The sequence below is a fragment of the Tympanuchus pallidicinctus genome, unplaced genomic scaffold (genome assembly GCF_026119805.1).
Source record: "Tympanuchus pallidicinctus isolate F22 unplaced genomic scaffold, pur_lepc_1.0 scaffold14, whole genome shotgun sequence".
NCBI lineage: Eukaryota > Metazoa > Chordata > Aves > Galliformes > Phasianidae > Tympanuchus > Tympanuchus pallidicinctus.
This window is the reverse complement of record NW_026294659.1, coordinates 16692618-16706551: the sequence shown is the minus strand read 5'-3', so window position 1 is coordinate 16706551 and position 13934 is coordinate 16692618. Positions and strand designations below refer to the sequence as shown.

The 13934-nt window shown below is 36.0% G+C and overlaps 1 protein-coding gene across 15 annotated transcripts in view; it reads right to left on the bottom strand.

Moving 5' to 3' along the window:
- SYNJ1 (synaptojanin 1) overlaps positions 1-13934 on the bottom strand; it is a 60265-nt gene that overhangs the window by 6930 nt on the left and 39401 nt on the right. For 11 of the 15 annotated variants that reach the window (XM_052673918.1, XM_052673923.1, XM_052673919.1 and 8 more), the window contains 10 exons: positions 13511-13589; positions 12210-12372; positions 11126-11332; positions 10592-10720; positions 9964-10002; positions 4886-4933; positions 3242-3280; positions 3077-3147; positions 1402-1510; positions 391-611 (listed from right to left, as the gene is read on the bottom strand). In XM_052673918.1, coding sequence (XP_052529878.1) covers positions 391-611; positions 1402-1510; positions 3077-3147; positions 3242-3280; positions 4886-4933; positions 9964-10002; positions 10592-10720; positions 11126-11332; positions 12210-12372; positions 13511-13589 — 1105 coding nt within the window. The remainder of the gene's footprint in view (positions 1-390; positions 612-1401; positions 1511-3076; positions 3148-3241; positions 3281-4885; positions 4934-9963; positions 10003-10591; positions 10721-11125; positions 11333-12209; positions 12373-13510; positions 13590-13934) is intronic. The other 4 variants (XM_052673916.1, XM_052673915.1, XM_052673917.1 and 1 more) reach the window with 4 other exon arrangements.

Genomic DNA, 13934 nt, shown 5'->3' with positions numbered 1-13934 from the left:
GATAGTAGATGGCACAAATCTATCAGCTTCAATGAATGCACACATTTATACAAGTGGGGATCATCTGGCCTAACACTTGATGCTGCAGAAATTAATACCACTGGCCTTTAGCGAATAAGTTTAGACATGACAACATAATTGTAAGAACAAGTTGTTCATAAGTTGTCTTAAGAAATCTTAAGTTAAAAGTTTAGTATTCAAGATCTCAGTTATTTACAAGACAACACAAAAGCCGCTAAGTACTACTCAACCAGAAGCCGAATTATGGATCCAATCTTATGACCTTTCTCTTTGTTTATTTGTTTGAGTTTCTCATAAATCTACAGCATGCAGTACAAAATGTTAATTTACTTAATTAAAAAAAAAATAGACTTTTTTTTTTAAACTTACTTGCTGATGTGAAGGAGCAGATTCAGAAGGCAAAGTGTGGGATGATCGGCTACGGGGAGGTGGTTGTGGGGGGGGTTCCAGACTTGGTGGGGCACTTGTCTGAGGTGGATGTGATGCCACAGGTATCAAAGGCTCTTGCATCTTTAGTGCAGATGGTGGCTGAGTCACGGGTTGGGCAGGAGCAGCCTGAGGCTTTAGTGGTTCAGGAAGCAATGGGGAGCCTGCAAGTATATTTTCAGTATTGTTCAATGAAAAGAATTGTTATGGAAACTTTAAAAATGGCATGAATGAGAACGTGTGGATGTGGAAGCACCAAACAGAACTGCAGCAAGAATGGCTGCAAGAAAAAGCAGGTATTCTAGATCAGAAGTCAAAAGCCCAGCATATCTCCCTTAAAAATATTACTCCAGAAAACAGAGCCAAAAAATGTGCTATTCTTAAATGTACTTCAGTTACATTTAAGCATATTTTTGATGTCACAATTATAAAGTGCATTTTTGACACTAGCACACACACAAAAAACCCCAAAAAGCTTTATCTTTTAACTTAGGGAGTGAAACATAATTCCTATGCCAAATAATATGATTATGGACCAACCACTGCAGAGAACAATCTGTGATAAACACCTCTGATCAGAGAGGCTGATAAGCCTAGACCAGAACGCAGCAATCTGATATGAGAATTTCTCTTGTTGGAATCAACCTTGTGAGCCCAGACTTCCCAGTGCTGCCTACTATCTGGTAAAAGTTTACAATACTGGTTGATGATCAGCACTAACACAGACTCAGATATTACTGCATTTGAAATCCTTCATTTGTAGTAAAAAATGAAGACGTGTGAAAAACGAAGACAGCAAAACGTTAAAACCAGAAACAGCAGCACCTCTTGATCAAACAGTGACATTTAGATTTAACTTCTAAATGTGTATACATATATATACATATATATATATTTATATACACACACGTATACGTATATACATATATATGCTTTGGAAGAAATAAAACTTACTCCTTGGTGGTTCAGCTGGTTTGGTTTGAGGTTCAGGTGTTGGTCTTCCACCAGAGGGGCGGACATGGCTTTGTGGTGCACTAATAACTCCAGCTCGAGGTGGAATAGTCTAAGAATGGGTAAAGAGAAAGGACTGTAAATTCAACTTCAGATCTGTAGTCATCTACCAGTAATTGACTCAGGATAATTTAGGGTTGTGAAAAATGTGTTCTTTGATAATAGTAGCTGAGCTATTTTTTCATGCATATATACAACTAGAGAGTATTTTCTCAAAATAGAGTGTTCAAGTCAAAGCTATGGATTTTTACAAGTCTTCTGCTTTATATAATATTTACCAGCATAACAACATTTAAATCACCTACTGCTTTGTCACAATTATTAACTGAATTTGACCTAAGTCTGTGAAATATTTAAAAAAACAAAACAAGAACCTTATTTTGTAAGTATCTTATTTAGTAAGCACACACTGATAACACATTGCGAACACAGGTTGTAGACACTCTCTACCATTTGGGTTGTAACTATAGCCTGCAATTCGTGAACAGCAGTTACAGTCAGGTCTATTTACAGAAGGTCCATGGTATGGATAAGAGACTATGGTTATTTCTTTTAACAAATGTAGGTTTGCTAATTGGAAAAAAATTACTCTTGTTCCCCAGCAAGAAGGATTAGTGAAACATACATTCTGCATCAGCTGAAGACTAGAGTCTTACCGAAGAAGCTTATATGCCAGGAATAAAATTGTTCTCTCAAAACAAACTAAAAGAACCTGCATGTGTATTTAAATAGAAACAGGAAACTACTGTAGGTTACAACAGGAGCTGAATGAGTTACTAACACTTGAAAGCCAAATGTAAAGCACTAGAATAAAAACAATAGATTTCAGAAAAAAACAATTATCGCGAGAAAAAATAATTTAAAATTTGTTTCCTCTAGAATCTTGTGTGTTATATATTGTCCCACAAGAAGTAACAACACATGCCCTAGAAATGGTTTTCAGAGCTAATCCACAATTCTTTACACAAACATGATCTAAAAATACGCAAATAAACGTCACCGCTTGAAAAAAGTATTATACTTTAGGCTACTTTTAATACATGTACATGCCAGATGTACTTTTTCTTACTTCTGAATCACCAAGCTTAGCTGAGTCCATTTAACAATGATCTCATGCTTCATGGCACATAACCTCTGAAATACCTGACTTCACTGTCATTGCCAAGATACGTGTCACCAGGCTTAATTTTTTTATTTTAATATTTAGAAAGTAGGCAGAATGATTAATTTCCAAAACTCAAATTGAAAGTTACGCACTAAACTGAAGAGAAACTAAGTGTAAAATAATCCTCAGGACCACCTGAAGGGAAACTGAGCAGGCAGCGGTTACTGTCCCTGGTGCTGAACGCTGTGACAGGAAATGCTGCCCAAAAAAACAACCTGAGGAAAGGACGTCACACCAACTCAAATGTGAAAGAGGGTCGAGCTTAAGCTTGAAAAACAAAGCATCTCTTAGATGTTTTTTTCATCTTTTAATCTTGCATCTGTCACAAAAAAAAAAAAAAAAAAAAAAAAAAAAAAAAAAAAAAAAAAAAAAAAAGAAAACAAACCAACACACCACCAATGTAATAAACTATAGAAATACAAAAGGAAAATGATTTCGCAAAAGAATGCATACCGGTCGAGCAGTAGCATATCCAACAGTTCCTGCACTTGGAAATCCAGTTGAAAGTGGAGGCTGACTACGTACTGGAACAGATATTAGAAACCACTGACTTAGAACATATTTCAAAATCAACTTATTTCTGTATTATAATTAGTACAAAGCATGTGTCTGTATTACCTAAGTTATCTTTTCTTTGTGTTCCAGGACTTTTTTGTGCTTTGAAGCATGGGAAAAAAAATCAGATTATCTTTGTTAGATAAGATACAAACAGGCATTACGCAGCAATGGTGCATTATCACTAATGGAAACAGGAGCAAAGAGACATTAGTGATTTGAGTTATTATAGATTAGAGTCTATCAATCAGCTAAACTGTTATACTAGTGCACTCTTACCCCACACTGTACCTGTTAAGTAATTTGACCCTTCTAATTGCAAGTTAAGTCAAATCACTTCCCGTTTGTTGCAAGCTAAAGATGTTGACTTGTACAGGTACCCTTTGTTCTGAACTTTGCTAGAAGCAGTTGTTTTCTTTGCAGTATATCCTGTAGATATTCTAACAGCAGTCTTTAAAACAAAGAGAACTCTTATAACATACTAATTCAAAAAATCACACGATCAGAAGCTTACATCTGTAATTAAGTGATTCAGCAATCTAAAGGGTCTACACCAAATTTTCTGAACCTACTCTCTTCACTTATAGGATAAATATACTGTAGCACCAACCTCAACATTTACACGCTGGTGCTCATGACAACCTTGCATTCAACATTCAGATTGTGAAGTGCAAGATACGAAAAAGTTACCTTTACTTCAGATAAGTGCACAATTTCTAACAGGTAAAGAGGTTTAGGATTCAGGCTTGTGTTTCAGTTGTCTATTTCCCAGGAAGGTATATCACCACATCATTTACAGTAACTGGAAGGAATACTCTGTGATACATAAGACACTTTATCAAATCAGCTTCCAGATGACAGACAATCCTGCTTTCTTAGATCCAGTTAGAATGAGTTTCTGGATCCAGTTCTCAGTAGATACAACTTGTACCCAGAATAACCTGGCTTAGTTCACCTTACTTTGAGAAGGGAGTTGGACTAAGATGACCACTAAAGGTCCCTTCCAACCTGACCTACCCTATATGTATCTTGTGATTTTTGCAATACTGCTGAATGAACCAGCCAAAATTCACTATGGCATATAGGAGTACATTCTGATTGAGACTATATTAGGACTTGCGCTGCCATACCTATGTTTACTACAAAGAGTAAAAACCTCTGCTGTCAAAGCTAAAACAGGACCTATTCAGAACCATATGCACATACTCCAACTAGAATCATGCAAGAAAAATGCTTATCATGAATGTACGTCACATACACTCAGTTCCTAGAATTAAATACATACATTATGCTCTTAAAAAAGAAACAAAATATTAAATTATAGGCTAAATTATTTGAACGGAAATTTCTATCAAAACATGAGTATGTAATTCTTTATGAAAAAATTTAGATTCCTAGTTTAGTTACGGATATAGTATTTATTCCAGCAATCAGTCAGTTACATCCTCCTTCAAGAGTCTGACTTGAAGGTAGTCTTGATTAATGCGGTCTAAGTTTTCATTTCATTTGTCTGTAATGGAAGACCGCTTCTATAACAATTCACACCATCACTAATAAAGCAACTCACCTTTCTGAAAAGTGTGTTAAATAAAAGAAAAAATACCCTATATAATATGTGCCTTAAACTGTCTTTAGTATCACAAGAACAATATCGCTCAGGTATTAAAACTGAAATTCATTTCTAGAATACAAAAATTGTTATGTTACCTTCTACTTCTCTCTTAGCTACCCCAGGACTGGGAGGAGCTCCAAGACCTTTTCAGAGAAAGAAGAGAAGCTGTACATTGCATAAGAAAAGCAGTAGATTGAGAAAGTAAAACCAGAAAGGATATTCCCCAAGATAGCTCTATATAATTTAAAAACGGCCTACCAGATTGTAGGTATAGAACTGTTTGGAGCAGATGGGGAAACCAGACTGATAGGAATTAGAGATCAAATAAGATCATGTTTAGAAACTCTTTAAGCTACAGTTGAAAAAGATTTTAATTTCTCCAATATATGCTCTCCATGATCTTTTATAAATTCAAAATGATATTAAATGTAATTCTTGAAATTCTTTTGATTAAAACACATATCTATACTCCAACAGTCGAAAGCAAATATACATCACTTATACTCAGCAACATTGCTTCCAAAAATTTGGGAGAATACTATATATATCCAACAAGACTACATCTGAATGAGCAAATTAATGGAATAAATCAGGTTTGCATTTTTTATAGTGTATTCTATCATACAAAATTATATCGTTTCCAAGCAGCACTCTGTACATCAGAAAGCCAGAATATCTGCAGTTAGATGTTGAAGTTTACACTGAGAGAAAGATTTTTAATCATGAATAATCACACTGAATTATTTTGATTCTGTAATATGATCAGGCACACATGGAGTCCATAAGCTTACATGATATAAACAGAGCAGGGCATAATAAAATCAAATGGTATGAAAGGAGGAATCCTTAAGGCGTGCATATAAGAATAAGTAAAAGTAATATCTGGCAACTCTCAAATGGCTTTAGCATAGATGAGGAGAAGGGAGCTGGTATTCAAGACTACCTTAAAAGCAACTTTTGCCTTAGCAATGATACAGACTCATGTGTTTTTCTAATCGTGTGCCAATGTGTGGTATCTGCTCAGGAGCTCTTTATGATCTAGAAAGAGTGCCATGAGTTTTGTCAGATATGGGTTGAAGTGTCGCTCCGAGTAGGAAGATTAAAGGCTGCAGATGAGGCTGGTATGTGACTATCTTCAGAGAAACCAAATATCTGGTTTTCATGAACATCTGGTTCCAAGATGTTCAATACTGGCACATGATATATTCTGGGTGAGTTCCAGGTTCTGCCAATTAACCTTAGATATCCATTGCAAAAGTTTCTGATAGTAAACTTTTCAGAGAGAAACAGCACTGCAGAGGGATGAACAAAGAACACAGGGGGACACAGCAGGAAATGTCACTGCTTTCATTTATATACACGCACACACACACGCTACCCAAGGGTGCATTAGGGAAGAAAAGACTGTAGTAACCTAGAGGCTATTAGACCTGCTGACTGGAGAAAAAACAGGGCAGTGGAGAGCATTCCCAAGGAGTACAGGATGCTCCTCTGACCCTATCTGTTCCTTCAAAAGTACTAATGGAAATAGACACAATAAAGCCTCTCTAGGAGCAAGGTTAGGTCTATATGAAGCTCACCTCAGCCCATACTTTGATCAGATATCTTCAGGATTGTCTTGTGAAGTAAATCTTGTTTTATGCAAGATGATTAATCAAGTAAACTCCTTTCAAATGAAGAAATGGGAGGAACCTTTGGCCATAAGCACATAGACATGTGTTCCTATGCCGATGTACCACACAGTTGAGAATTCTAATTGCAGCCTGATACAGTATTTCGCAGGTAAGTATGCTACACAGTTATTTAACAACAGTTTTAAATCATACTAAACTGCTTTCCTTATCAAAAATAAATCTGTAACTTTTGCCCTGACATCTTTTATACAGAACTGCATGTTTTGCAAGGATTACATTTACAGATTAGCCTAATGGAAAATAAAGCAACTCCAATCTTTCACTAAATTAAATGCATGGGTATGTATGTATGTGCATATATACATACACACACAGATATGGGGCCTGTATACATATACAGGCACATATATATAAATAGCTATAGATAGATAGATGGAGGTCCTGCACCTGGGTAGAGCAATCCCAAGCACAAATACAGGCTGATGGGCAGAGAATGCATAGAGAGAAGCCCGGAAGAGAAGTCTTGGAGGCTGAAAAAGTCTGCATGCATGAGCATGGAGCTCAGAATGCCTGCTGCATCCTAGGCAGCATCAAGAAGAGCAGGTCAGCAGGGCAAAGGAAGTGACCATTGACTTCTACTCCACTCTTGTGAGACTCCATCTGGAGCACTGCATCCAGGCCCAGGCCCCCCAGCACAAGACAGACATGGAGTTGTTGGAGTGAGTCTAGAGGAGGGCACAAAGATGCTCCAGTCCTCTGATCATCTCTCTTGTGACAACAGGCTGAGGGAGCTGGGCTTGTTCAGCCTTGAGATGGCACCAGGGACACCTCACTGCAGCTTTCCAGTACCCAGAAAAGGCCTACAGAAAAGCTAGAGAGACTCTTTATCAGGGTGCATAGTGATAGGACAAGGGGTGATGGCTTTAAACTAAAGGAGAGGAGATTTAGGGTAGATCATGCTGTTGCTGAACATTACTTCTTCAGCAAAAGAGGAAGAAAACTTCAATTTTTTTTTAGACTGTAAAAAAATATCTTCTTCAAAATGACTGTTATGTCCCATATTCTAATGTACTCAACATTAGCTCTGTTTTTTGGTTTTTTTTTTTTTTTTTTCAAAAGTGACAGGAAAAATAGAGACATTGAACTTGAAAGGTTTTTAACGTGTGACTGCAAATATCAATGTACACTCATCAGTATTTGCTGCTTAAGCATGTTTGCTTTTGCATTTTAGCATATTTGCATTTCTTTGCGCATCAATCTTGCTACTGTATTTTCTAGGCTTATAATCTTTATTTAGAGGATTAGGATCACAGTGAAGAGGTAACACGTGTTACCCAAATGACTGTAAATACTGACGATATTGTGCATTCTCTCAGTCTTAACCCTGTTTTAATAGTTTAAACCAATCATAAAAGACAACTATCAGCCTTTCTTGCATTAATCAGGAAATGTTTGAATGTCACTAATAAAGGGGAAAAAAAAGCAAAACAGATATTATTAACTTCAAGTAACTGACAATAGCATCTCATTTTAAATATTCCCTAAAAATTTATAATGCAGTATAGCATCTTAATTTTGAACTATAAACAAGTGAGAACTTACAGAATCCTCAAAATGACATTAGCAGGCAAAAAAATCTACGCTTTGCAAACCTCTACAATTAACATGTAGTTTTGGGTGCATTATTACTTAAAATCTGAATTAATTCTGATAAAAAGTATAACCAAGTTCTAAAAAAATTTTTGAATGCATACTGAGCCACGAAAAGAAACATGATGGGCGCTGAAGGGACTGAAGCCCTCAGAATAAAAGGTTAGAACATAAGGGGAGAAAAAGCTAACATTTAAAATGAATGGCATTTCAGATACCTGAACAATGTTGTTTTGCATTCTATAGAAGTCATACATTTCTACAGTACACAGGGGTATTTCGACAGTGTTTTAGGAGCACACATTCCAGATAAGAGAAACATATGCCATTTACACAAGCACTGTGACATTTACACTCTGTTTCCAGTCCTGTGCTAACTTCCTCTGAACTAAGCTCAGGTACTGCTGAAAAGCAAAGCGTCAGTGCCTTATAAATGTAGTCCATGAGTGGAAAACGTGGAGAACAGAAAAAGTAGGATGAGTTTTAAATCAGAATAATATATGAAAAAAGAATATACTACACTCTTTTAAAAGACTGCTAAAAAGCAAGTTGTATGTAAGCTATAACTCTTTATGCAAAATGACATTGGAGAAGAACAAGAAATGAAGGCTGGTCTTTGCACAACTGATATTGAAACTAGACAAACATGATTGAATCAGTGCACACAAGGCTATATAGGACCGAAGTAGTACAAATTGAATCTCACATATGTTGTGCATTATGTATATACTATTTTCTAAAGCTTAAGCATTTCAATTAATTTGAAATATTATGACTTTGGCATAATAACCCCCTATTCTCAATTTAATCTAAGAGCTGTACACATCTGTGGCACAATAGAATGTCATATTTTTAGATTATGTGAAATGATTACTTCTTTTAGAATTGTTTTCACCAAAAAACCTTGTTTCCTACCGAGTGGCAACACCTGAATAGTCATTAAGAAAGTATTCCAGTATTCCAGAGACTCACTGTATCCCACGTATTAACAAACTGATTTAATTCCCTGCAAGACAGCAGGGTAAGTGTCAAAAATATACAAAGATTAGTTTCAAGAAGCACTCTGAGAACAGGTGAGTTGTTAAAACATGCAAAAGCAGATCAAGTTGGAAAAAATAAAACGAAACTGAAGAGCTTATAAGGCCCTCAGCACTATTAAAAGAAAAGGAATTAGGAGAGAATTATTTCAGGATTTTGTTTCTTTGTAAACTTGTATCTCGAATGCCTTTAAAGTAATTGCATAAATTCCTTTGCTAAATTTGTACTGCTGAATTACACGCTAGTTCCAAGAACTATGGATGATGTGTCATGTGTCTAGGAAAGGCTTAAGAGCACATTTGGATACTTGGAAATAGCAAATAAATGATGCAGATGTGAGTGTTCAGCCTAGAAACATATATAGCTCAGTGATTTGTAGTTCTCTGCTAGCTGGTGATCATCCAGGGGAAACTTGGCCAGAGTTCAGCAGCAGTTTCAATTTGAGCAATTAATGGATAATCACTCTAAGCAACTACAATCACAACTCAATTCACAATGTGCCTTATCATGAACAGCAAGGGTAAAAAAAAAAAAATCTATGTTTTTCACAGCTACCAACAAGACAGCTTTCATTGAAAAGTTAGTTGGGTATGCTGTGACAAGGACAAAGAACAAGACAGAAACACAGAACAGTGCTAATCTGACTACAGTGTACCAACTTCTGGAGAAATATTGTTTTGCTAAAAAAATCAACTGTAATTCAGCAGGGATACAAATACTGAGAAATAGAAATTAATAATTTTTAAATACAAATATAATTTCTGCCTTCGGACATCAATATTAAGTATTGTCAAAAGAGATCATTGAAATTTTGCTATATAGTCATACTTGAAAACAATTAAAATCATTACCTCCAAACTCCTTTCTAGCAGGTGCAGGACTCCTACCGCCTTACAGTATTTAAGAAATGAATGCAGCAATAATGAAAAATATCAGTATAATAAGAGGGAAGAAAAAGAATGAGAAAGTTAAAAATGGCAAGGGTCAGTGTGTTAGTAACTATGCTGCCCGTATGCTTCTGGACATCCAGTTTCTCTTAACAAAATTGTTTACATTTTCAGATGATCCAGATGAATACTATAATAAGAACTTAGACATGATAAAGTACTGGTGTCAACACCAAAGGAATACAAATCAATGATTACATGTTTCTTTATCTTTTGTATAAAAATTTAAGATGCTATACAAAAATGAATTAAACAATGATTAAACAATGCTATGGGAAGCCCATGTTTTAGAGCTGTAAAAATTAGTTTGTAAGCATTATAAAACTCATTCATTAAATAAAATAGTAATTAAATGGTGCTGAATGTTGTTTTACCTCAACATAATTTGGCTAATAAATATCTTATTTAAAAACCTCTGGTGAGGTTGTGTTGAGCCCTAAACCACATGTGCTTTGAGTCTGGAACTTCAAAGCTCATCTTACAGAGCCAAAACAAAATATTTCCAATCTCCCAGTGTGCGTCACCACGTTACCTGATGGTGGAGGTGGCCTCTGTGGTGGAGTAGGACGTGCAGGAGGAGCGACGGGGCGAGGTGGTGGAGGGCGCTTAGGCTCCAAGGTCTGAGAAGTGTCTTTCTGCTGGGTACCAAGTTGAGTTTCATCTGGAGAACGTGACAGAAAACAGTGCAAAAATTAATCACCTGTATTCTATTCACAGTTAAGCTTCTGTAATAATAAATTATTTCCTCAGAAAGAATGGTCAGTTCCCAGAACTGCCAATGCAGCGATACAAAAGTAGCACTGAGGTTTGTAGAGAGGGGAAATAAATTAAACCAACAGTGAAAATAAGCTGATTTACGTCTCATGCGCTTTCATAAGTACATGCTCTTCAAGAATGAGGTGGTTTACCCAAAGCTACCTATATGTAAAACGCAATGACAAGAATAGCCTTTTTTATTACTCTAGAAGGGCTATTAAAAATTATCTACATGCAAGTATTCTGCCACTAGGCCATGCCACTGCCACACCATACAGTAGCTGAGGAAGTCGAGCAACATAATACACACTGTGCAGGGAAACTGGTGGTCCAGGAGTTTTTGCTGGGGCTCGGCTCGGTCTCACTGGAAGTGTGGGTCCATCTGACAGTGTAGGAGACTGACAGGGACTGGAACGTGGTGAGGAGCTTGGGGAGGTTCCAAGGCCAGAGCTTAAGGTTGGCTGTAGGTGCTGAGGAAGGATTTCTTCTACTTCAGCACTATAGTCATCAATGTCACCTAGATAACCATGACCCAGAAAAGAAAAAAGCACGTCAAAATAAGGGAGCTATAGTTACTTATTTTCATAAGAGGGAAAATTATCAACTGACTTTGGATGTGGGATTTTCTGCAAAAAGCCCTCGAGTTTCTCAAGGAATTTGCTCAAGGAAAACACCACCACAAGAAGTGTCACTGGGCAAGGTGCCTTTGGCATCTGCTTAGTGGAAAAACTGTGAGAAAGTACATAGATTAAAAACATGCAAGTGAAGAAAAGCAAACTGCAGAGGTGTGAAGAATGCAAGAGTGATATTTAGCAGCTCAAGGATTTCATTTCAAAAACAATGGCAGGAAAAAAAAAAAGACAGAAACAAGGAACTGGAAAGCAGCAGATGAATGCTGAAGATGAGCCAGTTCCAAGGAGCAACAGAGGATGAAGGCTTCTTCATCCAGGTGATACTTGCCTGCCTTTAAAAGGTTCATCAGGGGTTTGTGAGGAGTGGGGTAAGTGTATCAATACTTAGCATGGGACCTCATTAGTCCTGTTATATGGCCCCAAAATAATTGCTCTGTAACCTGAATTTTGATATCCTACTTATAGATTGTCTCCATAAAAACATAAAAGCTGCCTGAATGAAGTGATCCTTGTGACACCACAGGACCAAGTGAAAAGAATAAAAAAAAAGTGAGTAAATCAGTAAAACTTATGTGTACAGTGCATACAGTGCAAAACGCCATCAGAAATGGCTCAATAAACTGGCACGATACTATTGGAAATAAAAGCTTTTTAATTACTTGTTTCTGCTAGGCATATGCTTGTTAAATTACAGTGATATTAAATTAACTAGATTAGTTAGAACTATAAGCATTTCAAAAATAGTATTTTATTCCAACAGACCTTCCATATCATAGTCTGCAGTAACCTCAGCGTCTTCACAAAGCAAGGTGGAGCTTGTTGATGAAGGCAGCCCAACATTAATCTTCTCTAGATTCATTTCATCCTCCAAACTTCTGATCCAGTCTGGATTTTTTAAACTTATGTTTATAATCTTTCCTAGTATCTGAATTGTCATAAAGGTACACATAAAACAAAAACTGTTAAAAATAGGGATATTAAAATTCAGCATTCTGCATTAAAAAAAAAAAATTATGAAAAAAAAAAAATCACAATTTATCAGAATTTATGGGACCAAACAACAACAGTGACATTTCACAGAAAAATAATTAGAATTTTCACCTTTTTTCTAATTAAGTGCATCTACATAGTTTAAACCATAAGGTCCTCAGCAACCTGATGTAACTGTGCATGTCCCTGCTCATTATATGGGAGCTGGGCTAGATGACCTTCATCAGCCCCTTCCAACTCTAATTATTCTATGATTCTATCACTAATTGCAACTACACTTAATGTTTTTCTAAAGTAAACCAGAGAACTTGTCTATCAAGATTTTTTTCTTTTCAGTTAACAGGAAAGCTTCTGGTTTCTTTGTTCTGACAGAAAGATTACTTTTTGTAAAGGAAAATAGATTTCCTATTAAACTATATTAACAAAGTCTTTATTAGACTGATAAACAGCCATTGTTCCTCAAAATGATACATGACAACGAGACTCTACAGTACATGGATTGTTGGTGAAAATCTCAGCAGATATGAAGACCCACCTGCAAACATCACCACACAGAATCTAAGCTTTAACAGAAGTGTAGTTGAGTAAAAATTTGAGTGTGAAACCTTATTTATTTTTTACAAAAAAGAAATACTGGCCCTAGAGAAGTCAAAGAAAGAACTGCAATCACTTAGATATGTCAATGCTTCAATACAGGAACGCTCGCTTCTTACAGATAGTAGTCTATAAAAGTCATGCACTAGTTCCTGCCACAAATTTGAGGTAAAAGCTGTGCTATATAAATCATAAAAGAATTTTTTTTTTCTAAATCCTTTTTTGATGAAGATATCCCTAAACATAGGATCTTATTTTCCTAATAGCCCTTATCCCAAAACTAAATAAATCTTATTACTTTCTTATGTTGGTTTTTGGAAGACTGTATAAATGCTATGAGGCTATCAAAAGCAGAAAAAAGACTAGATGCAACAGCCTAGTGCAGAACATGAAAATCTTGTAAAAATCAAACCACAAACAAAGCAGTGCTTAAAAATACTTCTCTTGGTATAAGAAAGTTTATTAAATTTTTACATTACCTCAGTACCATTCAAATTCATAACATTCAAAGCAGAGCTTCCTTCCAAAAATGTTACCCACATCTTGTCTGCCACGAATCTGCAAAGTCCATTGATAAATATTTGGGAAACGATAGGCAACAATCTTTCATCCTACCTACGATCACTCAAAGCCTCTTAGCTTAAAGGTTTGTCAGTGTTCATGTATATATATGTGTGTGTGTGTATGTATGTGTATATATATATATATTTATATATATGCATACAGGCTAATAAGCTCTAGCAAACAGACACTTTGGGGGAAAAAAGGCTGAAAAAATTGGTAAGCATTACACAGAAACCACTGTCATTTTAAGATTATGCGACTACAGCTATACAATTTACATTCAAAATTAACTGTGCAGCTAGAAGTTAAGAATTTGTATCAAGCATTCTACATTAGATC